Source organism: Colletotrichum gloeosporioides, assembly GCF_011800055.1.
Source record: "Colletotrichum gloeosporioides strain Lc1 chromosome Unknown consensus_117, whole genome shotgun sequence".
Classification (NCBI taxonomy): Eukaryota; Fungi; Ascomycota; class Sordariomycetes; order Glomerellales; family Glomerellaceae; genus Colletotrichum; species Colletotrichum gloeosporioides.
Window position 1 is genome coordinate 890,023 of NW_025544762.1, and position 26,444 is coordinate 916,466.

General features: G+C 53.7%; 2 protein-coding genes across 2 annotated transcripts; one reads left to right on the top strand and one right to left on the bottom strand.

Moving 5' to 3' along the window:
* Nucleotides 1–2,295: 2,295 nt before the first annotated feature.
* On the bottom strand, nt 2,296–4,603 carry GCG54_00009213 (Cell wall integrity protein scw1; the record flags this gene model as incomplete). Its single annotated transcript, XM_045409162.1, has 3 exons — nt 2,296–4,166; nt 4,370–4,558; nt 4,600–4,603. 3 exons carry the CDS (start codon nt 4,601–4,603, stop codon nt 2,296–2,298), a joined length of 2,064 nt encoding a protein of 687 aa, XP_045256407.1.
* Nucleotides 4,604–15,457: 10,854 nt separating this feature from the next.
* Nucleotides 15,458–16,620, top strand: GCG54_00009214 (Dihydroanticapsin 7-dehydrogenase; the record flags this gene model as incomplete). The annotated part of the gene is made up of 2 exons (XM_045409163.1): nt 15,458–16,509; nt 16,557–16,620. 2 exons carry the CDS (start codon nt 15,458–15,460, stop codon nt 16,618–16,620), a joined length of 1,116 nt encoding a protein of 371 aa, XP_045256408.1.
* Nucleotides 16,621–26,444: the final 9,824 nt, after the last annotated feature.

Consider the following 26,444-nt stretch of genomic DNA (forward strand, 5'->3'; position numbering starts at 1 on the left):
GCCGGGGACCGGGGTTCAATTCCCCGTCGAGGAGATTCTTTTTGCCTTTTTGACCATCTATCTATACCTGATGAGGCTTAGGAGGCGTCAATGAAGATAATGTAGTCCTAGTCTTTAGTTGTTGAGCGCCATAGTGTTGAGGGGAAGTCAAATTGTAAGGCGTCGTTATGGTGGCTTCACCGCGCCACCTCAAAAACGACCTATGACGAGTCGATGAACGCAATGCTCAAGTTGTATCTTCAATGGCGTGTCCGTAACATGTACTCCAGAAAATCACGAGTTCGAAAGAAGACGAAAGGGTCGAGCGAGCAAAACGCCAAGACACTGCCGAGAGGAAAAAAAAATCCGCGCCCCCATCTTTCCAGCTGGATCATCCGGGGTAGATAAACAGAGATAGCGTAAGGCTCAGGCAATTCAGAAAGGGACCAGGAAAAAATAGGGGACCACCGATGGCAATGGAACTGGCACAGGGGGGAAATAAAACCCGCGGCAATGCAAACACTGTAACTCGGGGGCTCAGGGATATCCCTCCTCGGCCCCCCGAAAATACATCGTGGGCGCGCGCGAGCGAGCGCGAAAGGGCGGCGGCGACGCGACTAAACCAAAGACGGGGCCCTTCCGACCTTGTGCGACGTGAAGTAGGGTGACCCATCACCCACCCGGCCCAGCTTCGGGTTCCTGTCCATCAAGCGGGGGTGTGTGGTGGCGGCTGGAGAGGGGGGACAGAAAGGTGTTGGCAGTTGCTGTTTCCCCCCAACCGAAAAACAGGCCGCGGAACCCACCCAGCCCACCAAAACTTTACCTTCCCACCGGGAACGGGATCGTCACGCGCTGTCACAACCTCAATGGGTCCGGTCCAGATCATGGGCAAAAACTTGGGTCCCGGGTTGTCTAGTCACAACAGAAATCAAACTCCTTTCTTGGCCTAAATAGTAATCCCATAAGGGGGTATGTTTCGCTCTCAATGGTGAAAAAGAAAATTGGCAAAGGAAACAACACAGGAAACACGTCAAAAAACGAAACAATTGGAGAAAACGCCGGGAATGGGCGTCTTCCCGCCAGGACAACCCTTCCAACCCCGCCTCTTCGGTCCCCACGACGCAGCCTGCTCACAGAGTGTCCCAACCATTGTGCGTTGCGTGATGCTGGAGGTTCCCTTCCCGTCTTTGATGCCAAACAAGAACCCCGGTTGAATGCGTACCCATGCCTTTGTGCGTGCCTGACAGACGGAACAGATGCAGCCTTGCCTCCCATGCCCAGAATGGAGGACGCGCCGTTGCCAGACTGCCTTCTCTTCCTTTCCGCATAACCTCCGCCTTCTCTCTTTCGTTTGCGTTCTTTAAAAACCCGTGTCCTTTATGACCCAAACGTGTGTTGCGCGCGATTAAAAAGATGACTTTCGGCCTCCGTGCCTTTTGAGGGTGTTTTCTGTTAGATCAACTTTGAATCCATTCGCTTTCTTCTGTGCTTTTGGGCATTTTCTCTTTTTGGTTGACTCATGCCATGCTCCTGAAAACCCAACACAACGCTCCCCCGTACGCATCAATCGCTAATCGCTGTGCCAGTGAATATCCCATTTCCCCGCGAGTTTCTTTGTCCTTAGTCCCATTGCCCCAGATCCTGAGAATGCTTCGCAAAACAGCATCGCAAAACGTATCGAACCCAGAAACTCCGTCCTCGAGTCGCTGGCGCAGGGTATAATAGTCCGCAGGGACGTGAGACTAGATTCCCCGAAGCTCGTCTACCGTAGTAAATGTCCGATCCACGCGCCATGCTGAATGAAAGAAAGGAAACCAGACCGGCGCCATTATCGAAAACAAAAAAGGGGGGAATAAAAGAAACGAGAGTTAAACCGAACTACTTCAATCAAAACCTCGACATTGCCGCGTTCCTGGACCGAGGTAGCCCATAACGAAGCGCCTCCTGATGCACGTCTTCCGTTCCCGAGAAGCTCACGCGACTCCGAATCATAAAGAGGGCCCAGTCGCTCAAAGCCAAGATGGGAATCGTGTAGAGTTAATATAAGAAATGTGAAGATGAGTGCCGAGATGAAATGCCAATGTAAATGCGTATGCGCCGTGTGGCAAAGAGTGCCGCAAACCCAGGGTCTGAACCCGTTGAAAAGCTTGGGTAGAGAGACAATGTCCCGAGACGGACTATCCGTCGATGCCGTCCCCAGTCCGTCGGGTGACCTCAATGTCGTCGTATATTCATCCTGGAACACCGTAACGCCCAATTATTTCGCCACAATGCGTCCCAATGCCCTAGGGCAGCTTGAGCCCATCCTCTGAGCATTTACCTGCCCAGCATGTGAGGTGGCAGGTAGTTGGAATTGTTTCCGTTCATCAAAGATCCAGGCCCGCCGGCCGTCATGGCGCCGCTGTACCCATTCCATACATTGTTGTTGCTGCTAGCTGGAAATCCAGCAACAGTGTACGACTGTGCGGCCGAACCACCGTTGAAGCGGCCAGCGCCGAGGCCTGGAGGAGCTGCGAGGCCCGGAGGGGGTCCATTGGCGGTTTTGAAACCGTTTGTAGAACCCGTCATCATGCCCCCCATGGGTGAAGTGGCCTGGCCGGGAGTTTGACCAGATCGAACGCCGAGAGGGTTCTTGGAGAAGCTCAAGCGAATGCCACCCTTGACACTGTTGTGCAAGGGCTGGCCATAGAGATCGTGGAGAGCCTTCGTAGCGAAGGAAACGTCCTCAAACTCAACAAAGCACATGGGGCCGTTCTGCTTGGTCCGGAAGCAGAGGCGCTTATATCCTCGCTGCTTGGAGAACATGGCCTTGAGCTCTTCCTCGGAAGTGTCGATGGGAAGGTTGCCGACGTATAGAGTATTGCACGGCGGGTTCTGGTCGGCTGGGTTCACCGGGGGGAAGTTATGCCGGGCGTACGGGTGGCCACCTGCCAAGTGAAAGGGCACCCCCCCGTGTGGGCCGCTGCCCAAGACGGTTGGCGACATGGTAGCTGGGTGAGCCGACATCGTTCCCATTCCTTGCTGGCCATATTGTGGCAGAGATGATGGGCCAGAAGACGAGCTGGTGTTTAAGGATAGGTTGGCCAGACGCGAGATGGGTAGCTGTGGGGCAGTGGCCCGTCGCTGGGACGTGGCGCCGTTTTCCGCGTAGGCGACCGGATCCTTCAGCAACTCACCAGTGTCGTCGTCGTCGCCGGCGTCGTCATTGATCATCGATTTCCCTGTGGCGCGAGTTCGCTCCGACAGATGGTTTCCGATCGGTGACTGCGGGGAGAACAGATTCTGGTAGTGCGCGCTGGACTCGGGATTTGGCAATTCGCTGGAGCCGTAGATAGCGTTCAGGGGCGGCGAGATCTTTTCGAGAGGCTGAAAACCCCCGTTGAATCGCGATGGCTGTCGCGATGTTGGCGCAGAGGATGTCGCAGAGGAAGCGGTGCTTGACGGCCCAGTGCCTGCAGGCTCGGCGTATCGCCTCGAGGTGGTTGGACTTCCTCCAAGAATCTCTACAATCATGTTCGCGTCGTTGGAAATATTGGACTTCCCGTCCAACATGTTTTTCGCCTCGATCGCGCCGTTCGTGGTCCTGAACTTCAAAATGGCCGATCGGAATCCCTTGTCATCTGAATGGTCCACGGGAAGAACCTCAACATCCACCAATTCCTTGGACCACACGACCATGAGGCGGAGCGACTCTTCGGAAGTGTTCAAAGGGAGACGGCGAATGAGGACGGAAGAAGCGGCGGGACCTGCGTTAGCGAACGGGGTGCCTACGGGCTTCGTCGTATCGAAGGGATTGACGGAGGATAGGAACGCAGGTTGGCCGTTGGACGACCTGAAGGGTTGCGATTGTTGCAGAAAAGCTGGCGCAGCCATGGCAGTCTTCGTTATCGTATTTGTCGGATGGAATGGACTTGCGCGACTCGTTGTCATTTCAAGAAAAGTTGAGGTATCGCCAATGAGGCCGAATGTGCGCGGCTGGTTCACCTTTACTCGCCGGTCATCCGCCGGTGGTTCGGTGCATGCGCTGGCGCGTGGTTCCCGGGGGGTTGCGTTGTGGTTGCAGGAGATTGCTGGAAACTTGCGACAATCGCGCTGATCACAGGAGTGATTGCCTGAATACTTGAAGGGGGTGGTGCAGATTGCTGGTCGTAAACGCGCTCCAAAGTATCGTGCGTCGACGACAGTCTCTGAGGGGCGGCGAGACAGAGGGCGATGGAAGAATGCAGCCTGCTACAAGGGCGATGTGGAAAAGTTGGGGGGGCTGGACTCGGTTTTGGTGGAGAGGGAAAGGAGAGGGAGCGTGCGAGTAGCGCGAGATGAGCTGTCGCAAGGTTATATCGTGCCTTAAAGTTCGGGGACGACGAGAGAAAAGGATACGGTGCCAATGTACCGCGAGGTGGTGGTAGTGTTGACGGCAGAGGGGGGACGTAAAGACAAGGTGTGTTGGTGGGAAGTGTGCGAGGGTGAGGGAAGAGCAGGAGGAATGGCGTATAGTGTGGTGTGCGCGCCTTGATGGGTTGGGTTGGGTGCGCCGCGGTGCGGTGCGGTGCGTCAGGACAGGAGAGGACGGGCGGCTGGCCTGCTTCGTTCAAGGAGCATGGGGGAAGGAAGCAACAGCACGCATCTGCGAGTGTGGATGCTGCTGGGCTGCTGGTTGCGTTCGAGAGTCGGGTCGCCTCTGGGACTGGATGGAGACCAGGACTGGGACTTGGGTACCGGCGCGCGGTAGGTATGCAGCAGATGACAGGCTAGAGCAGGTCGACTTGCCGGGGCCCCTCGAAGCTTGATGGTGACAGGCACCCAATTGGGCTACGGCCACGGGTGGGTGACTCGAGGACGGAGGCCAGGAGACGGCTAAAGCAAGGTCGACAGAACGACTACCGTGACGGGGCTTTTGGGCCCAGGACGAAGGGTACCTGAAGGTTGTGAGAGAACCGGGGGTGGGGGGATATCGAATTGTACTGCTGCTGCGGCGCGATTGCGGACGGCAAAGAGAGGGGAGGGGGGATTAGAGCGGGCGGAAGCGCGGAAGGATGTTGCAGGACAACGTCGACTTGTAGGGTTTTTTGGTGCGTAAAAGTATCGAAAAAGGCACGGTTGCCTGTGTAGCCAAAGGTAAGCCGGGCTGAATACCGCAGCAGGTACTTTGGGGAAACGGAAGCCCAGGGTTGTTGCAGGACGATGGACGATGAGAGAGATGGGGGGAATATCGAGGAAGATCCCACGCCAACGTACCTAAGGTATCCCGCAGCAGGCCAGTCAATTGAACGCTCGCTGAGAGAGAGGGTGTGTGGAAACGAGAGTCGGTCGTACTATGGACGTGGTGGCCACTGGATGCTGGGCCCGGGGGCGTCGACGGTGTGTCCCTTGGGGTGGTGGCCCTTGTTCGAGGGTTGAGTCTGGTCCAGGCCGCAGCCCAGTCACGGTTGGACTTGGGCCTTGGGTTGGGGGGAGGGACAAGGGAGGAAGTTGTTGTGGAGTATCAATTGCGCGCCGCCGCTGGAGTATTCGGGAGCGACGTATCGTACCAATCAGATGCTGATCGCGTAGAGTTGGGAAGGGTTCGGTGTGGGCTAAGGCAATGCTAAGGCATATGTAGAAATGTATACTTTCTGTGTACCTTGCCCGGTGGGGAGCGACGCGACCACTCCAAGAAGTTTCCCGGCGCCTGTAAGTGACTAGCTCGTAGCGGTCCCTGACAATGACAATTGCGTTATCTTTGGCTGCGAGGACAGCAGGGCCTTGGGAGGGGTTGTCGCTGAATGGTCGTCAAAGTCGTTTCTTTGAAAGTGTTTGATATGGACAAATTGGCGAATAGTGTCGACGACCTCCTTGTCAGTGGCGCCCGCCTGGGTCGAGGGGATGTGGGTGTGATGGAGTTGTTGCGTGCGTCTGTATGTACTTAGTATCCCCCAAGGGAGGAGAGAGAGAGATGGGAGGGCGGGCAGGGAGAAGGCGCTCACAGCAAGACTGTGGGCAGCAGCAGTGGTGTTGTAGCGCCAGCAGCCGGGTGTGGAGGAAGTACCGTGCTTCGTACGAGCGAGGTTAAGGGCATGGAGGTACCGTCGCTTCTGTGTAGGTCGGTGGTGGTGTTGGTGGTGCTGTCCTGTGTGTGGTAGTGGTGGTGGTATCAGCGGTGGTGGAGGAGGTTTCTGATCGAAATGGACGGATGGGAATTGCAAGACAAAACAACCTGGAAGGCGGGACGTAGGCTAGCGGGCGAGCGAAGCAGGAGAGACAAGAGAAGGGAAGGAAGGCCCCTGCCAGCACTCTTGGTGCTAGACCGGATTTCCTGGTGGCACAGCCTCTGGAGGGGACAACGGCGTCAGGAGAGAGCGTGGATTGGTTGGAGATGGTGGTAGCAGTGCGACCGGGCTCAGGGGTCTTGTAGACTTTCGGCGATCGTTGGCACCGTTTGAGGGCTGGTGCTTGCCAGGAGGCGCGTGTGTCTGTCTGGCTGGCAGTCTGTAAGGTGGTGCGGTAGATGAGCTGGTCTGCTTGAGGGCTTGAAAAGTGTGTGTGTGTGTGTGTGTGTGTGTGTGTATGTGCGTCTATGTGTGGGAGACAGAGTGTGTGTGAGCGAGCAGCGAGTGTGTGAGGACGTGCAGAAAGTGAGAGGCTCCTTCGGTTTCTCTTTGTGCGAGCGCAGATGATGCATGTACCAGGTATGATATGCAAGCTACTTGGTGTTTGCTGTGTGTTGGGGGGGGGAATGACGCAGAGTAGGATTGTCTGTTCTCCAGCGGCTTTAAACCACACAGGATGAGGGCCTCGCGTTCCAAGAGGAGGACGGAGGAAAGGAGAGGAGGCAGCGGCAGCGGAACGTGTCCCGGGGAAGCTCGCAAGATCCAAGGTCGGCTTGTGAGTGGTTGCAGCAGATGGGGTTTGGAAGGCATGGAAGGCAGGGGTGGGCATGGATGGGTGGAAGAAGGACGAGCTGGAGAAGGGCACCGCAACTCCTACGCCGAGGTGTAGCACCTCATCAGTGTCGCACTTTCGCAGTCTGCCGTGCCGTGCTACGACGACGTCTCTCGCCTATCTGAGTTCTGGGCGTCGACTGGGAGTGGAGACGATGATTCGAAACAGGAAAAGAAGGAACGACACAGAGATAGCACCTGCCACTTCCACTTGCAAAACAAAACAAGCCCTTCCTTCCCTCCCTGACATTCAGCAGCAGTGTGCAAAGCAAGTAAGGCGAGGTGCTCGGGGGCCAGGAAGGAAGGAAGGGACCGCGGTGCGGTGTTTCCAACCGGGAGGTCTCCAGAAACCATGAATGGGAAGGCAGGACCAGGGATAGGAGGCAGGTATGGGGCCGCCTACCTTACCTATCGGCAGGGCAGCACTGTCCCTGGATGTCCTCCTGTGCTCCTGTGATCTTTCCTTGCTTTTTTGCATGTTGCAGCACGCACGCATCGGGGGAGGAGCGCACGTGGATGGAAAATTATTTGATAAGGCAAGAGCGTCGCGAACTCAAGGCAGGCTCGCCGCCCTGCATCCACGCCGTTATCGCCTTCGGGGTTCCAGAGCTGCGCTGCGCTGTTGGATGCAATGCGATGCCGGCGCACACCTAACTCGAGGGGCAGTTGAGATCATATGGGAGATTGTATAGGTATGGTGACGCAGAAAACCAAATACCTCTTTCGAAAGAAGGAAAAGAAAAAAAAAAAAAATCCAAAAATCTTCAGTCTGTTGCGACTACCCTGCTTGCTTGACGCCTACCTACTGCCTGCACCGTAAGCTGCCGCTGAAACTTGGGAGGATTGGGACGGGGTCATTGCATGGAGCTAGAGAAGTGTGCCTCGTGCCTCTCTATGGCATCTTGAAGCCAATAGGTAGGCTTCTTGGTATCCGTCGAGACAGGTCACAGAGAAGCTCACCACCGCACGGGAGCGTGGAGTGTGGCCTCAGATGTTGTACGAATAATCCGTGCGGATTTAGCCAGATCCAAAGCCAGGCCAGGCCAGTCGGTCTACGAATGAATGCCTTTCCTTACAAAGTACAGTGTGTTTCCTGGGAACCCCTTGACAGATCTGTCGGCCCTGATCTACCACGCGAGACCACAGACCAGACGAGGCCATGTGCCCGTCACGCCAGACCCGGTACGTATCGACGCACACACGAGCAATGGCAGCCAGAGACATCCCCCGGTGCTCCACCTCTAGGCAAGGAACACCACGTCCGCGAAGCAAGGGACCTGAAGAGAGACCAAGACCAGACAAGAAGACCCTTTGCCCGTGCTTGCTTGCTGCGAGCACACCGGCCGAATGCTCGGTAGCCACCGTCCTTCACAAAGCTGGTTACTATTGCAGATCGGCATCGACAATCGTTCAGAAAGAAGAAAACCACATGGTTTATGGCCGAGAACCAGCCACTGCCAGCCTTGCAAAAATCCACGTCCATCAACGACGCAGTGGCTTTCTAGCCCACTGCAACATACATCATGGATCGTCATTGTGCAGTTCGCGGTGACGGGGACATAGGAAGCTGTGTGGTGCGTACTTGAGCCGTGGGCTCTGGTAATTGGTAAGAGCCAGACATCTCGGAGTGCGGTGTGCCGTGGTGCCCCTGGTTCGACTGCCAAGATCCCTGAGGTTTCCGGAGTGGCATCTACGGCGGCACGCCAGGCAGTCTGTCATCCGCCGCAGCGAGAGCCTGAACCTGAACCCTTATTTGAGTTCGTTTGGGCCAGTCTGTGCCTCGCCTGCGGTCAAGTTCGAAGAAGACACGTCCCTAGCTCTCGAGACTCTTCCGACACTTCTGGTCAGCTTTTCTGCTAGTACCACCCTCGCATCATTTCCAGTCCGCTTCACCTCCTGCATATACGGTTGCCAATGTTGCTCTTCAACGGCTCGACGGGAATGATAATCGTACTACCTCATGAGACTTGAAACCCATGATAAGCCGCATCGTATGCAGGCGAGCAGCGCACCCGCACCCATGCCACGGTAATATCTGCAAATAGGGGTCTGCATGTCGGAATGGATGGTCAAGTAGAAGACAGCAGTCTGGTCGGTATGCCCAAGGAAGTCCCGAGCTGTGCTACACTGTCGTCTCTGATGCTGGAGCTACCTGGGCACACTTGCTGGCTGGGACATCCCTTTAAAGCCGAGTAGGTGTAATTTAGCGCGGTTTTCTCCCCAGTTTTCCTCTGCTTACCTCAGTGAGTAACTGAGGAGTTCTCTGCAGAATCTGATTTGCTCAGATCCCCGTTCTCTATTTAATATCATTGGGCGTTGAAAAGGACGCTAAATTACACCTACTCGGCTTTAAAGGGATAGGAAGTAGTGGCAGTGGATTGCGACTCCGTGTGAGTCACGGTGCCAGTCGCGCAAGAAGTGCATGAGGTAGGATTTAGACTTCCTGTCTTAATAATCGCCAATTCCAGCTTTCTCTCCCTCTGTCTCCCGATGCGTATGATTGCGTGATTAAGAATTCTGTTGATGTGAGGGAGGACGCGGCTCTGCGAGGTACCTACCTAGGTACTGTCACACTAGAATGTTGGCCTAGTGGGTGGTCCTGGAAGGCGAAAGCCCGCGACGGGGAAAAATGGAGGAATTTGAGGTTGCTGTCCAGAAGCTGCCCGGCCTTGAGGAAGAAAGAAACAAGTCTGTCTGCCTGCCTTCCCAGACAGGGACGGCACTCGCGCCCCCTTTCTTTCCTACCTAAGGTACCTTCGGTGAATACGCAGTGTGCACGAGTTGGTAGTATCTGTACTCTGTACGAGGTATGCAGCAAGAGCGGGCAGATAGCAAGTTCCTTCAGCCAGTCGCGGAACGACTGGTTTCCCATCGTGCAGGCATTCCGTCCCGTCTGTGCTGACGGGACTTACATCCCACGGGTCCCACGGTGGCCGACCTGCCCGCAAACACAACCTACCTTCACCAAGATAAAAGAAGTACCCCAAGAAAAAAGGGACTGCCAGTGATCTGCCGGTCTCCGATTGCCCGGCTCCCGCTACGAGGGCTCTCGCTTCCACCTTCGTCCCGGATCGGCTGCTCGGGCATCGACACCACCCAGCTGGACCCGAACCAGACGCAGGCACTGAGAAGCAACGTGAGGCAAGCCTCTCTCGCTTATTCAACGTCACGCTAGACGCCGATGAACCTCGGTAATAGTCCGCCTAATTAAGAAACATATCTCCACGCATGATTCTACAGCAAAGACTGTTCTTACTCTGACCTACTCCCAGGCACATGTGATGTGTCAACCCCGAGAAGAAAGGCGATGCCATGCAGCGGCGGCGGGGAAGGTGGAAGGTGGGCCGTAGCCACCTCCAAGAGGACGCTGGAACCTCCCGTCCTTGGGGGAGAGGGTGGCCAAGAGACCTCAACCACAGCCCGAACTTCGACCTTGACCTGCTGGGCTTGACCTTGTCAACTTCGACCTCCTCGACGCTTGCGAGAATGCGGCACACCTGCACGCCAGCAGAACCTTCCCTTGCCCAATGCAGCCCTAGCGCATTGCTTCCCTGCTCGCTAGCACACAAGCCGCCTTCCGGTCTGCGCCTTTCCGAAACAGGATATCTTGGTGGGTCCTGCCTCTTTGAAGATGGGTGCGCGCCGTTCGACGCACCCTGCCATCCCTGCCGAACTCTCTTGCTGCTCGTTGTTTCTCCCTCAAGCCTACGCAAAGTCGATCAAGGCTGACATGAGCTACCCACACGACCTCGACGTTCGACTGCTTTTGCTGACTTTGACCTCCAGGAGCACTACGACAATATAAAATCATCCGAAAGGAACGTCCAATCGTCCGCAAACAAGCCTTTTATTACCGTAAACTCCCGCTACCTTCGAGCTTAAGCCTTCGGCAAAACGTCCGCTCTGCAAAACCCGGAACTTTTCGTAAGCAATCTTTCGAACAGCAACTCTGAAAAGATGCGAGACGCGAGACGTGGGACAGAGCATCGTTGAGTGTGGCTGCGCAACGGTACCGCTGGCTGGTTCTTTCCAATGCCGATATCACACACCCGCAATTACCACTGGCTACGAGCACCATGCTGTAGTGTTATTCCAACACCAGCCTCTCGCGGTACGTAGCCATCATTGTGCTGGCTTGGCTTAGTTACTTGCAAGTTGCGACAGACAGTTGCTCAACCTCCCAATGCCTGCACGACAGTCGCCGCTTCCATGCTCTTAACACTTTTCCAGACATCAGCGTTACCATGGAGCTATCGTATGATGATGCAAACACCATACCAAACTGCTGCTGCTCACAGATGGTTAGGCTGACGACGACTTTCTCATTCTTCTTCCTCAGCTTCAGCTTTGCCTTCACTGATTTAGATCAAATCTTCAACGGAACAGCTCTCGGACTTAAGATCAATGCTGTCGGAGACAAGCCTAAAGCGCTTCAGCTGCTCTTGGGAAAAACTTTCGAGGTATGCTGCATACACCTCGTCGTTCACATGCTTTTTGTGACGAGTATCTAAATCGATGTATGGCGATACATGCCTCCAACCATTTCGCCCCTGGACGTCGTTTTACACATGACGGGTCCCCAGTCATCTCCAAGCAAACCAAGAGATTTTGGGTTTTCCTCCAGGCGCGGCCCGGTAGTCAACGCTGTTTTCTGCGGCTCATTGGTGACATCCGGTTTGTCCTGCCATCCGCTTCTCATCGCATATCTGTGTCAACACAATTCTTTTGTCAACGTATGAACAGCCACACCGTCCACACCAAGTTTTATCCGGACCCGGTCTGCAAGGGTCCAGTCATAATGCTCCACTAGTGTACTCTGTTGCCTTTCCAAAGCACGAGGATATAGGAATCCGGACCATACTCGTCGGTGCAGGCCAATCATCAGCCCTGCTCTGTGCGGAGGAGGAGGCCTAGCATTTGGACCGAAACAACTTCTTGTGCTTGAAAGCAACCCTCGTGCATCGACTGCTGGAGGTACGCGGCCAGTATGCCGACTTATCTTTCGCGGGGAAATGGCACATGCGGAGGTTGGGTAGTATTGCAACAACGGACGACATCCATGTCAGACTTGGGCTGACTCCCCTTGAGATCTCCACGCAGGGCCGACAAAGACAGGAAAAGAACACTGAAATCCTATCCAGCTCTGTCGCCGCGTCTCTCTGTCTCTCTCTCCAGACTCACACAACTATGGGCATTCTAAGTCATACCACGGTGACGTACAAGCATTCTACCGAGGGGCACCATTCTCACCACCCCTAGCCTTCTGGGTTAACTTCATTGATGGTACTCGAGGTACTGAACAGTGTTGCGGCTGGTAATTTCCAAGGATTGGCCTTGCTGAACTGCAGAATGCGCAAGACGTTGCTGGAAGGGAATTCACAACACCGCAAAGGCCAAGGACCTCTCGAGGAACCACAGCCTTGCACAAGTTCACCTTGTGCTGTTTCCTCTCAATTTAGAGTTTGAAGGCCGCGAGTTTTGACCTTGCCCGCGCCCCAAAAAACCTTCATCGCTTCGGCAGCGATTTTCTGACATCCGTCGTGACTTTGAGTTATCGTCTTCGCTTGTTTCGACATACCAAGTCGTTCAACCGCTGTCCAGATTACAAATCGCCTCCTCGCGGTAGAGAACAACTAGCAACCTGGCGGAAGGAGTCGCACATGTTGCAATTGCATGGACTCGATACGCAGTTGTTTTGATACCGCAACAGGCAAAGCTCTCGACTGAGACTTTGACGAGTGTTATTTCATTGGCCCATAACCCCTGGCAGCACCGTAGCGCATGGCGCTACTGTACGGATGCCATGGCCAGTCACCTCCGGATGCAGAGCCCTGAAACCAGTGGAGGAGCGTGCTGTCATGGGATGGGTAGCAACGCAGAGCGTTGGAGGAGATGGGCTTTAATTTTGCTTTTCATCTGGCCCAGAATTAGCGCAGCCTACAGCATATTGAACATCGACAGACTTTGGAGTTCGACTCAGTGCGCACAAGGATCGAAAGACGACAGGGTCTAGCTTCGGAGCTTTTCTACCATGGTTACCACGACGAGTTAGTGGAGGCATATGCGGGTAGGCAGATCTGCCACCGAGACAAGGCCTGCCAGAGACAAACGGTGGTGGCTATCGTCATGTATCCCACTAATATTGTACCGTGCAGGCGCAACGCTCCACTGGACCTGTCGTCGGGTCTGTACCTTGCGGCCTGCTTCTGACATCTGTCAAGTTGCTGGCGATCCGTAATGGCGCATAGCCTCATCATCCAGAAACCCGGCATGATTGGTCTTGAACACCAATTGTTTCGCGCTTATCTACACCTTTTGCAGGAGAGATTGACTACGGCGTGCGGTTGCCTAAGTGGTCGTCTACGGCTTCATTCTTGGCTTGGTTACGTACTCTCCGTGCAAAAACTCTGTTTCTGCGGTGTCAGAAGCATCTGAGAGAGTCAACAGCGGAGCCAGAGAAGAAGCCGATAGAGAAATACACCCTGGGACCTGCAGTCATTCCTCATAAATACGAACACCCTGTGGGCTGAAGAATGCACCACGCGATGACGAGTTATGAGCACATGCTTCGGCGGAAGCTGCATGATTTGTATTGCCAACATCGTCAAGAATGAACGGCAGCGGGGGCGGCTACTGAAAACGGCCCTAGACAGGTGAGGGTGCGTACCTGGGCGGAAGGGTGTCCCACTGGAAGACTTCCGATACGACAACGAACACAGCGTCCCACCGTTCACTAAAGTAGCCTGCGGGGCTTTCGGCTGGTTCTTGGGAAAGCTTGGCGTTGGGGACGGAGAACGATACGGCTCTGTCTCTGCAGCATGCCATTGTTGGTGCTCATGTACACGAGAAACCCAGCGAGTGGGGCTGCCTTGTGAGGCTTGCAAAAACATGGCAAACATGACCTTTCACTATCAGCAAGCGTTGTGGCCGTCTTGGCTGCTATGCTCTTCCGAACCCGACGTCCCGAAGGCCAGTTCCGTCGAAGCGAAGTACTTGGAGAGGAGGTTCACAGCGACAAATCCTAACCGACGTGGCTAGCTGGCAGAAAATCTGAACACATTTGTCCATGTTCATGAGTTTGGGCGAAATCGAAGCCATGTCTAAGCAAACTTCAGCTTTGACATCGATATTGAGCTTACTGGCCAGACTCCGCGAAGGCGTATTCGGCTTGACCCCGTTGCAGTGAGCAACGCGATAACGCGACTGCCAGCAGATCGATGACACAAGCCTCATTCTCGCCCTACCTGCATCTTCCTCGTTGAAATTTAGCATGCACAGGTGTCGCCAGCATAGAACCCGCGATGCTGGTCCGGCTTTCTTCACGGCTCCTTTACCCCAGCGGTTAAACAGAGGTAGCTCTGGGATACGGCCATGATTCCGAGACAAAGCGCCATTCTTCCCGCGTGGGCAGACTGAGCTTCACGACCAGGCTAGCCAGTCATCGTTCATTCCCTTCTATTTGATATTTCGGAGTAATTATGTTCTCCTCTGCAGGAATTCTAGCATCAAACCCACATCGGAAAGGGTTGAAGTTTCTTGTAGTCGTCAAAGCAAGGAAGGGTTCCCGCCCTTGTCCCACGCAGCGGCCAACAGCAGCAGCCTCCATCCATCCCCAAGCTCTGTCTGTCACCAAGCATGCAAGCTGCAGCACATAAAACAGTCTTCGTCCGAAAACCGCCGTAACCCCCAGAACCTAATTTTGGATCACATCCGGAAGAACACCAGCCAGCCCTGCGACGCCGAGACAACCGAAACAGATACGGGCAGGCACTCCCTGGACTGTTTGTGGTGGAACATGCCTGGGAGCCCCGAAAGCCCCAAGCTCTGCTCACGCATTCCCCCGTCTCTTTTGACTCTGCCTGCTTTGGCGCAGTGTACACGACGCCTGTTTCTGCTCTAAATACCAAACGGTCCATTCCGTCCGTCGGCCACGAGTCTAACGCCGCGGCCTGGCGCCTTCAGGAGCAAGCGGGGCCGTTGAATGTTCTTCAACCGACCCCCGCTGACTCGGCTTGTCAAAAAGTTTCTCCAGTGGCAAAGCCCGAGATGGGTGAATTGAGATATCCCTGTCCTCCGTTCCGTTCGGTCTGTCGAGCCCGTGTTCGTCGTCTTCCGCGCCGGACTGATCCTCCCGCCGACGATGGGTGTCGTGTGTGGAAACAACGCAACGCAGGAACGGCTCTCATCAGCCGAGCTGACACATGCTAGTTGCTTCAGCCGCAATCGCACTACAATATACAGTGCTTACTCTGGGCGTCTCCGCCAAGGGTCCAGCACCGCTGTCATCAGCCACCAAACAGATGGAGGTCCCTCATTGATTCCCTCGCATCGCACGGCTTGTTGAGGATGCCGTCCAATCTCGAAAACTAGACAGTCTGTCATCTTTGCATATCCCTTCATACTCTCCGTCTTCCGCAATATATCTATAGACAAAGCCGGGGGCCATCCTCTTCAAATACTCACGCGTATCAACTGCTTTGCAGCTTCATCCTGCATCAATCCACTGGGTGCCTTCCCACGTCTCAACAAAGTCCAAATCTTCTGCAGCCTGACCGCCCAACATGACGGTCGCACAAGGGTACCACAACCTCATTCCCACAACCGGCTTGTCGGAGCCGATCGACACCACGAAACCATATGACCCATCCACATTATCATCCAAAACAGTGCTCATCACCGGAGGAGCCCTTGGCATCGGCGCCGCCTTCGCCCGGGAATGGGCCTCCCACGGAGCCAACATCATCATCGGGGACATCAATGCCTCGGATGGCGAGGCCCTGATTGCCTCACTCCGTACGAGTCACCCCAATGCCTCTCACCACTTCGTCAACTGTGACGTTACCTCCTGGGAATCGCAAGTAAACTTCTTCAAGGAAGCCGCGCGCCTCTCTCCAAACGGCGCCATCGACATGGTCGTCGCCAACGCAGGCGTCAACCACGTCGGCCATAACAGCACCTTTGACAAGCCCGTCGCTTCCAAGTCGGACCCCGACGCCCCCAGCGAGCCATCCACCAAGACCATCGCCGTCAACATCACAGGGGTAAGCTACACGACGAACCTTGGCATGTTCTGGCTTCCCCGCAACGGGAAGCGCGCAGACGATTCGTCCAAGCCGAAGGACCGGTGTGTCCTGCTCATCGGCTCCATCGCCGGCGTCGTCCATCTCCCCGGCCAGACGCCGTACTGCATGTCAAAGCACGCGGTGACGGGACTCTTCCGCGCCATGCGCGCGACGGCGTACATGTCGCACGGCGTAAGGCTGAACATGCTCTGCCCGTACTTCATCAGCGACAGCAACATGTTTCCCCGCGCCGGTGAGGCCGCTTTGCTCGGCGGCGGTGCAGGCGGCGCGCGGTTTGGGGACGTGGTCGATGCTGCCACGAGGCTTGTCGCGGACGAGGGGGTCATCGGGAGGGCTCTGCTTGTTGGGCCGAAGATTAAGGATGAGGAAAACGGAGTTGAGGATGAGGTCGCGGCATGGGATGTTTATGCGGAGGATTACAAGGATTGTGAGGCTTTTGTTTGGAGGTGGGTTAGGCTTATGAACACGATTGAGATGGCCAAGGGGTGGGTTGGTTGGGTGAGGGATTGCTTTGGGATCTTGACGAGGAGGTGAGAGGGGGAGAGAGGTTGTTGCTGACTGTGAGACACTGAGAAAGTCTTTTGTGCGATCTCGCTGCGTCCAGCCGTGTCGAGGCACACAAGTGGTTTAGTAATGTCTAACAGAAGACGAATATGGCAGTATTACCATTTTGAGCAAGATGAGATGTTGCATTGTGAGATCTGATACGCGGGAGATCTGTGGTAATCGATCGATCCGGCTGACGGGAAATAAGGTCAAGCTTTTTGATCCTTGCGGTTCAATCAGCATCTTGGTTTGCACGAAGACTATCCGCGCTGTCACAACGTGGGGAATCGACCCATGAGTTGGAAAAAAATGGAAGGTTGCCAACCTACTCTCGTGTCGTGTCTACATCAATCCTCAAGAGGTTGGTGTTCTCAAAGCTTCGAGATGTATAAATAGACATAGGTTCCGCGAAAACTGCGTTCGACACCGAATCAGGCCAGAGGATCTTGGCCTCACTGAGGAGTCCAGAACATCGAGATTCCCGGCGTAGTCATGTAGGGGGTCATCCGCTTGCCCCGGTCGGTTGGGAAGTGTTTGTCAGGTGAAATGGCTGTCGGGAACGTGAGAGGAGGGGGTATTATTACGCGTATAGATTCAAGGCAGTGCATAGAGCCACTGACGAAGAGGCAATTATGACCTTGAGACTGTCGGGACTCAATCTATCAAGCTCTGCAATGCCCACTTGTCGAGTGAACAGCCCTTGACGGATTGAAAGCTTGTGAATCCCGACATTTGCTTGGGGGATGAGCGAGGGGTGGGTGGGTTTTCGTCTATACAGTCTTGGACAGATGAGTGTGTCGCCGAGTGTCAAGTATCCTTTGCGACTTGATATAAGCTGTCCTGTTCTACAAGGTGTGTTTTCTTCAGCAATGGCATTATCTTCGAATTCTTTGGTTCAAAATGAAGAGAAAGAGGGAGTGCTTCCCGTCCAAGTATAGGCTTTGCCAGATCTGCACCCAGCTTCATGGCTATGCTAGAGTTTTCTGGGACAAGTCGTGAGCATGTGTGGAGAAATATATTGGGAAAGGCGAAGAAGCTATCGGGGGAATAACGAGAAGATACGTCAGTTGATTGAGAGGTGCTGGTTAATGTCGAAACGCCCAGGCGAATTGGGTTATGTTCAATCCGAAATCACCATGATGTCCCACGCAAATGCTCCGAGTAAGCCCAACGATACACGATCGAGACGACACGTAGTTCCCAAATCTGTAAAATGGGACGTAGCTGCTTGGAAGCAGCACACCAGCTTTGATGTCGGAACTGCAGGGAAGCAGTACACCCGGATAATGCTGAGATCTTTGGAGACGGCGATGCAGGCGAGAGGCATGATTCATCTACGAAGACGGCTTGTTGTATTGAGCATTCTGCCTAAGTCTTGGGGTCGTCGCCAAGTAATCCAGACAAGACAATATGCAGTATTACTGACACCAGCATTATTGCGATCGAGTGAATATATCTGCAGCAAGCAGCGTTGTCATAGACACGAGTTTCGCACAGCACATGCCTCAGGCTCATGGCCTTGCCGTCCTCGTAAATAAGTCTAACTATCTCAGAGGGTCTCTTGTTCTTGAGCCAGGAATGGAAATAACTCTGATATTCAAGGCATTTACAAGGCATTCAGAAAGCATCGGTGATAACCTATCGAGCTCAAGCCAAAATAAGGCTTTGGATTCCCTAACTCGTTAATCATCGACGTGCCAGTGTCGCTCAACCCCACAGTTCGTTATCTATTCCAAGGGTTTACCTCCAAGACGGAGGCTGATATCGCATCTGCCGGCTCTTAGTTCTTGATAGAGACAATTAAATACCTTCCATGCATTGACGCATTATATTTCCCAAGAAGCAAATCGGATTGCAATGGCCTAGTGACATCGTTGGGTTTAGAAGTTTACATTGCAGGTGTCTAGTACACTTTTGCGCGTTGGATGGTTGATGATAGCTCAGCTCACTCGAACAACAAGAACGTCCGCACTTTCTTTACGTACAATAGCAGAGTCCGAAGATGATCTGCTCTACGATTATTCATCTGCCCTGATGTTTCCCGTGGTCAGCCACCCACCTTACGGCGTGGAAATCGCTGGACATCTCAAAGATCCGGGCTCGTCCAGCCAAAACTTCCTTGCCTTATTCTGACTGTCAGAGAGAAGTCAGTATATTCTTCTCTCATCGCATCTATTCCCGTGTTTCACAGAGGCCACCCACGTCTTGATCTTAACGCTCGTCCATCAAGTCTGATCTGTGACGGAGATGCACTTGTCATTTGTCTCCCAGAGAAAGACTCTGGAAATGACCTCCACATTTTAATGAGACTTAGAAAGACGTGAAAACAGCTTATAATACGACCTAATGAGTGAGTTTGTCTGGTGCTTGGCGTCTGGTTCTCCGAAAGTCTCACTCTACCTTCTGCCGATGACATCTCGAGGCATATTTGATCAATCCTTGGATGAACGTGAATTCGTCAGGGAATATCGTCGGCTGTGTGAAATTATCCCGAGATTTACCGTAGTCATTGTCCCAAGATGACTGCCCTACCTTGTTCCGTGGGCCCCTAGGGGTCATGTCTTGGTTCTCATCCTCTTCGTGCTGGTCTTGTCCCTGCTGGGCGAGCAATCGCTGGTACAGTTGATTGGATTCATCTGCAACCTGATCCTGCTGATTCTTTTCGCTCAGTGGGCCGGCCATCAGAAACTCCAGGTCGGTTGGGACTTGCTCGATAAGGGGGTCCTTCGACAGTCCCCTAACGAGGCTCTCTGGGTCTCTGCCGTCCGCCGCCCAAAACTTCTCTTACTTATTGCGAAAGTATCCACAAAGAGCTTTACTTTGGAAGGTCTTGATCGTGAACGCCGGAGGAGATTAATACCTTAACATTCTCTATCTCAAGAGCAGGAAACATTGTTGCAATACTATAGCTACTTAGGCATTTACATTCCAAAAAGACAGAAAAGATGCCGCCAATCCCATCGGAGCGAATTCCCTTTGAGTGCCTATGACTATGGGACCATCTTGAATTTATGGGTATTTGACGCTTCTAAGCGACTACCCCCAAGCCTTGCCAGCCGATGGATTCCGTTACTCCCATCGTCTCGAGGGTATTGCAGACTAATACGATAGCAGGAAAGTTGCCCTAGATGAGCCTTAGCCCCTGGCCATGTTGAAGTCGCGAATGCGCCGACTACCACGAAGACTAACAATTACCACATCTCACAACGAGGCAATGTTGCAACAATGCACTCTGATTGCTGTGTTCAATTTAGCTATGCTTGCCTCGAACAGTTTTTATGTATGCAGAGGAGCAAACCATGACCGAGCATTCTAAAATAGCTGTCGTGAAAGAACGCGATGTTGAAACCCAGCGTCATGCCACGTACCATCCGACATCTTCTCGACGTCCGTGATGAAGATGACTTATGGGTCCGCTAGAGGTAGGAATAGGATACCATCAAAACTACTCAAAGGGTCGTTCTATGCACGCATCAGTCGATTTGGAGCACGACAGAGACGCATTAACACAATGATCTTTGCTTGCTTTCGCTCTCGATAGCACGCCTCAAAAGGGTGTAGCAGGTGACGATCATCTCACGTGAAGCTCGGGAAGTCTGAAATGTGAAAGCTGCCGCTCTCATACTCAAGCCATCGTCCACCGTCGTGGGTGTATTGCCCACCTCAAAGCTCTTTGCAATGAGATCTTTCCAACTGGTTGCTAAATTTCGCACATCATCGCCGTACCAGCCAGCAACCACCACAAACACCACGAACATGATCCAATTGGCTCGCCATATATGGGAGGCATCGTGTGGCTGACTGCAAGGTCAGACTTGCGTGCTGAGCTCTTTAAACGCACTCAGACGTAACCTCTTTCCGCATAAGGAATGTAGACCGTTCAACTAAAGCATCGATAGCAATCAAAAACCTACTTAAACCCGTCTCGCTGGCTTGAGAACAGCTCACCAGAATCAAGCTCCCTCGACAGTCTAGGAAAAGAGAAACATAAGCTTACAACACAAGACCCCGAGCTGCCTGCGTTCTCATACTCTGTGGCCATCTCACCACCAGCCTCGCTATCCTTCATCATCACCCGACCTCTGCCAACTATTCATGAGTGTATCGTATGAGCCAAACCGGCCATCCTCTGCAGATCCCTTCCTGCTGTAGGCACGGGTCCGATCGTAGAAAGACGCGAGTGCGCCACTGCTGGACACAGCGTACTCATACTTGGCTGAAGTACGCCAAATTTTACGGTCTTCCCTTGTCTCTTCATGGTCTAAGTGTTCTTTATTTGTTTATCTGATAGACAAAGTTCTCAATCTCGGCCACCTTTGGAAAACCCTGCCGGAGGTCTGCTAGACCATGCCTATCAACGGAGCGTCATGTACGCGTGTATGTATTTAAGCGACCTAGACTTCATAGGCCTTTGCTCGTCACGGATAAAACCTCATCTCAGAGCGCTGTGCAGTGACTTTGAAAGCCTGTTATAGCAGAGTATGGAGCCTAAGGTCTTTCATACGCGTCTCTTGAAAACGTGTCCAGAACGAGGGGATATCTTGTATACACGCTGGCGTCCACCACCTTTTCATACGTATTCATATGTTTGCATCCATAGACATGCTGGAATGCATGGAAACTTCCATGCCACAAATTTCATCACCCATCGCATCGCTTCTGCTCAACGCCTCATGTTGACGTTACGTTCTGCAAAAGCGCAGACATCGCTGCAAGCTTGACTTCATTGATGGATGGTTAAAGGACCCATGCCAAACATCGAGATTGTCTGAATATCTCCCACTAGGGTTAACCCACCTCCTCTTCCTACCATCTACAATCGCTCGTTCCCTAGATCGCACTCGTGTATTCCCACATCCTTGGACGAAGCGTCAATATCAAAGAGCAGCCCGCTAGGATGTAAAATCTGTCAGACGTGAGCATCCGTTGTCAGAAGGCTCAGGGGACCTATACCCCAAGGCGTCAAACCTGAATTCTCAAGGCCACTGAAAGCATGCTCCTCTATCAGGTCTTACTAACTTGGTTTGTGGCTCCTACAGACTGCCACAGTTATACAGACTTTCCTGTTGGGGCTTGCGTGTCTTAACGGAACATAACACAACATCCATGCGTGAAACAGGCGCCGCTCCCCGGTTTCTAGCTTCAAAGAGGGGAACAAGCAGGGAAGGGTGACTAACTTTTCGAACTCAGTAGCCACTTACCTAGTACCTTAAGTTATATAAGATATTTAAGAAAGAAGTAATATAGGAACCTACGTCTTAGAGATATTATCCCCCTCTTCTATATTAGTATATTATATATATATCTAATATATAAAGCTTCTTTTATACTACTATAGCTCTAATTCTCTACTACTTTATACAAATGCTATTAAAACTACGCCCTAGGGCTCTAAAAGACTCCTAGGAACCCTCAAAAGTAATACTAGTATAAAAAACAGAGCCAAACAGCAAAAGACTGGACGAACAGGGAATCGAACCCTGGACCACTCACAAGTTAGACAGTTAAACTGCTAAGCGAGTATTATACCACTAAACCATTCGCCCAAGCTGATTTCGCCCGGACTTGAACCGGAGACCTTCAGTGTGTTAGACTGACGTGATAACCAACTACACCACGAAACCTCTTGAATTGTTGAAGAGTCTGGCGAAATGTGCAAATCTTAGGGTTGGCGACGACGCCAGAAGTTGTCGACAAGCGAGGATTGGGTGGTGGGCGCGGCGTAGTGGGGTGCATTCCGGCGCGGTGGGTCGGCGAGACGAGAGACCAATCAATCTCGGGCTCACATCACGTTAGGAGAAGGTCGATTGCTATTCAACTCTAAAACCAAGGTTGTGTCGCCCTCGGTTGCGCTGTGTCGGGGTGTGATGTTCTCTCGCTGCCTGTGGCCGTTATCTCGTCCGGTGATGCCAGCGTGGGGGCGCTTGACGGTATCAAGCAGTCTCCCAAACGAATGGCAGGTTGACAGGGACGCGGACAAGGGTGAGACGGCTGGTCGTTGTCAGAGCCTACGGCATCTTGACCCGATGCTGTGACTGTGTCAGCCTCGTATCTACGCCGCCTTTGAGCTCACACGGTGGCCGGGGCGGAGTCGAGTCCGGTACGGGGCAGTCGTCGTGCGGATGATCCTATCACCTGCCTGAAGATCTTGGCTCTATCCGTACTCAGCCAGCCATGGAGTTGAACGTGCCATGTGACCTGTGGATCTATAGTACGAGATCGGCACAGCCCCAGCCTTGAGCCGCATCCCGCTCGCGGACGTCCAGTTCGGTCGGGTACTCCTGGAACGGCGGTGGCAGCGGAGACACACTGGCTCGTCATTACGAGGCACGTGGCGTACGTGGTGGTACACGACAAGCGGCAGCCTGCTTCCCCGGAATGATTATCCAATAGTCAGGCAATGACAAGCGGCTTGGAGGATGAGTCCGGAACCATGGTGATACGCATAAACCCGTGCCCCATGGGAAGGCGTCTTTCAACCCAGTCCTGGATTGAAAGGCGCGACGCGATGGGATCACTCAACCGAGACCGCGTGGCCGACCCGGCAGTATCTTGAGAGGCGGTAGCAGGCTCAATCGCTTTCGGGCATCAACTTGACCGCGCGCTTCGGGAACTCTGGTCCCTGATGATTCCGGGCGACTCGGGCCCGACCTTCGCGCGATTCGCTCTTTACATCCCCCAGCATGCGGAAGGAACATCGAGCTCAGACTTTGGAGTGCCCGATATAGCAGCACGGGCCAGTGCGTTCTCTCCAAGGCAGATCAGTTTGTTGTCTGTCCTCAGGTACGCAGGCGGGGCGAAGGCCTGTGATGCGTGCACAGAGCCTGGGAATAAGTCTGCACAGTTTAGCGCAAGGTCGATATTGACCACTGGGGATTGCGAGATGAACTAGAGACTAGCTCGTGCGATTGCAGATCCTCCGCATGGAAGCACTGGGAAGCCCATGGCAATGCGGCGCAGGCTACACCAGGTTTGGCTCAAAGGACAAAGTCGACGGCATAAACATCGAAAGACTCGATATTGGGTGGCACTTGCGGCAATTGCATTGGCAAAATTTGACCGCGGCAAAATGGTAGATTGGGAGTTTCGACCAAGGACGACAATGACCGCTGTCCGTAGAAGAATGGATGATTGAAAATTGCATCGACAGGTGTTTGCTACGATGAGGCAGGAGTCATCAATAGTCGAAATGAGGTGACCCGGATTTTGGGACCGAGTATTGGGGGCCGAGCATTTAGGGGATCGACGACGAATTGGCGCATTGACTTGGTCAGGGTGGTTAGAGGATTTAGACTTCCTGCCTGAAACTTTGTGGTGCTAATGGTTCAGTCCGTCTCATCTCCGCCACGTGGAAAGGTGAGATGGCGGAGAATTGGCCTGGGCGCCTGTCTCGCAATAGACATCTCGGCTCTTTGGCGAGTATGGTGTCAGTTTCCACATGGCTGTTCGAGAATAAACGACATCAGCCATGTCGATGGAGATCAATTCGAATGAACCAGGGGCGAACCGCTGTCGAAAATCTCTGCCGCTGCAACGACCGAGGCATCAGAGACTGACCAGGGCTCCAGGTGGAGGAACGTTGACAGGCCGTCGCTGGCACTTGAATAGCCCGGGGTCTAGACGCCGTTTGCCAAGTCTGCAACCCGGCAGACCGGTTCCTCGGTTCAAGCAGAAGTTGTTCCTTCGAGGGTCAAGCCCGCAGGCCGGACATGGAGAGCGGGCCAAGGAACAGCAATCTCAGAATCGAGATGTCTTGTTTGGTTGGCAACGGGGTCGATATGCGGGTGATGAGGAGTAAACGAAACCACCTCATCTCAGTAATCCAAAAGCATGGAGAACAATGTCATCCAGCAGCACAGACAGGAGCTTATGCCGAGTTGGGGGCCAGAATCCGGCCTGGATTCCTGGACAAGCCATGGACTTGCAACGTCATGGTGATGGTGATAGGAGGGTTGAAGTTAGGATCTTGCCTAGAAAGGACGCCCAGGCCGAGGAATGGAGTGTCGCAGTCGTCATGGCCTCGGTATCGGGCCGTAGTGATGTGACAGAAAGTTGAAGGGAGTGGACTTTGCGAGAAGCGAGAAGACTGCAGTCGCATCTGCGGCTAGCATTCTGGGGACCCCGGAATCCCACCAGTCGGTTCACAGGTGTAAGGCGCAAGGGAGCCTGTTGCTGAGATGTTGATATCAGGCTATTTGGGAAGGAGAGAAAATTTTCATGACGAGCACGGGTTGGAGGCAGAAAACGACGAGTTGCGATTGGCGAATTAACGGCGAGTTCAAAGTCTTGGCTTGTTGGTTTGCTCTGGACTGGCCGATTGCTCACCGGGGATAAGGCGGGAGGCGGCTGACCCTCGTCTATCCGGAAATTTGCGAGTCTTTGCAAGCTGCCTACTTGGTAGAGATTGAAAGTGACGGGCGGACAGTGACGTACGTGTCTTAGTCTTCGGCTCCGAGTGTCCGCGACAAATTGGTTCGGTTGTGGGTTATTCGTGGATATACGGGTACCCGCGGTGATGATTCTGACAATTGATTGTGTGTAGATGAAGGATTTGTGGTTGATAGGGGTGGACCTCTTGGCAAGTCATGAAGTGGTTGACAACGTCTGAGGGACTGGGGTCCAGGAAGTGGGAGACGGGTCGCGGTCGATTCTTCGGTGGTTCCTGTTGAAGGTTGTGACCGGATCGGGAAATGTCGATGAAGTTGAAGAGTCGGGTGCCAGTTTAACCCCTCATAGAGCGCGTGCGTGTTCGGCAGTGTCCAAGGTGATTTTGGTCGATGAAGTGCATGGAAGCATGCCCCGGGCTGGCATGGACAGGCTGTGTTGGGATACGGTGGTGCATGTGGATCAGAAGCGAGAGAGCATCTCGCAGATTCGCAGACTCGCAGGATGGAATAGATAGCTGCAGCACCTTGGTCAGTCCTGTCTGCTGCCGGTGCCTTCCATCCTTACCTAGCTACCTCAGGTACCTTAAGGTAGATAGGTACCTCAAGGTTTAGAGCTCGGGGTAGAAAGGAGCGCGAGCTTTTGCATTGTCGGCTGCGAGGAGGTGGTGGAGGAGACGGAGACGGAGAAGGAGGAACAGGTAGCAAGGCCTTAGGTAAGGTACGAATGCATGGCCGATTCCCTGTGCATTGGCCCTGCATCTGCATTCAAGGTGCATTGGCTGGAGTGCGGCTGTGCATTTAGTCCCTGGGAAAGGGATGCAGGAAGCAGGAGAAAATGCGAGCTAAAATGTTTGGTAGACGCAGGATGGAAACTCTGATACGGAGATGCTGGAAGCTGCATTCAGAGGGAGTCAGTTATGCTCTTGCCAGTGGTTGGACTACCCCGAGTGCGTAGGTGATGTGGGCAGCGGACAGGAAGAAGGTGGAGAGGAGTGTCGTGGAGTGGAGACTTTCCCTGCCATGTGCCGATAGCTAGGTACCTTGCCTTAGGTAAGATTCAAGGGCTAGTGGGAAAGAGCAGCCGGGATGCTGTGTCCTCGGCCGAGTGTCAAGTCAGAGAGACTGAAGAAGGAGCGAATGTGTCTATGGAAGGTAGGGAAGGCACGATTTGACGGGAGGCGTTGAGTGCAGGAAGGAAGGAGCTCCCCACTTGGTCAATGACGCAGGGCAGGCGCACTCTGCATCGACCTCGAGTATCTTCGCCGGGAAATAGCTTGCAACGGAATACACGGCTTTGGTCTCTACCTCTTACCTTACGGACGAAAGTGTAGCTTGGGTAGGTTGCACGAGAGGAAAATGGCCGATGGGACGGCATGGAAAAGAACTGGAAGACTGGGGGGCAGCGTGGCCTGCCGCGGCAAGGGCTTTCAATGGCTAGAAGCCACCGGGACGAACCACGAGGTGAGGCAGTCGTTGGGGTCCACTGTCCACCGTCCCATCGCCGCTCCTGCCCTGTCCTGTCTCTCCTGCCC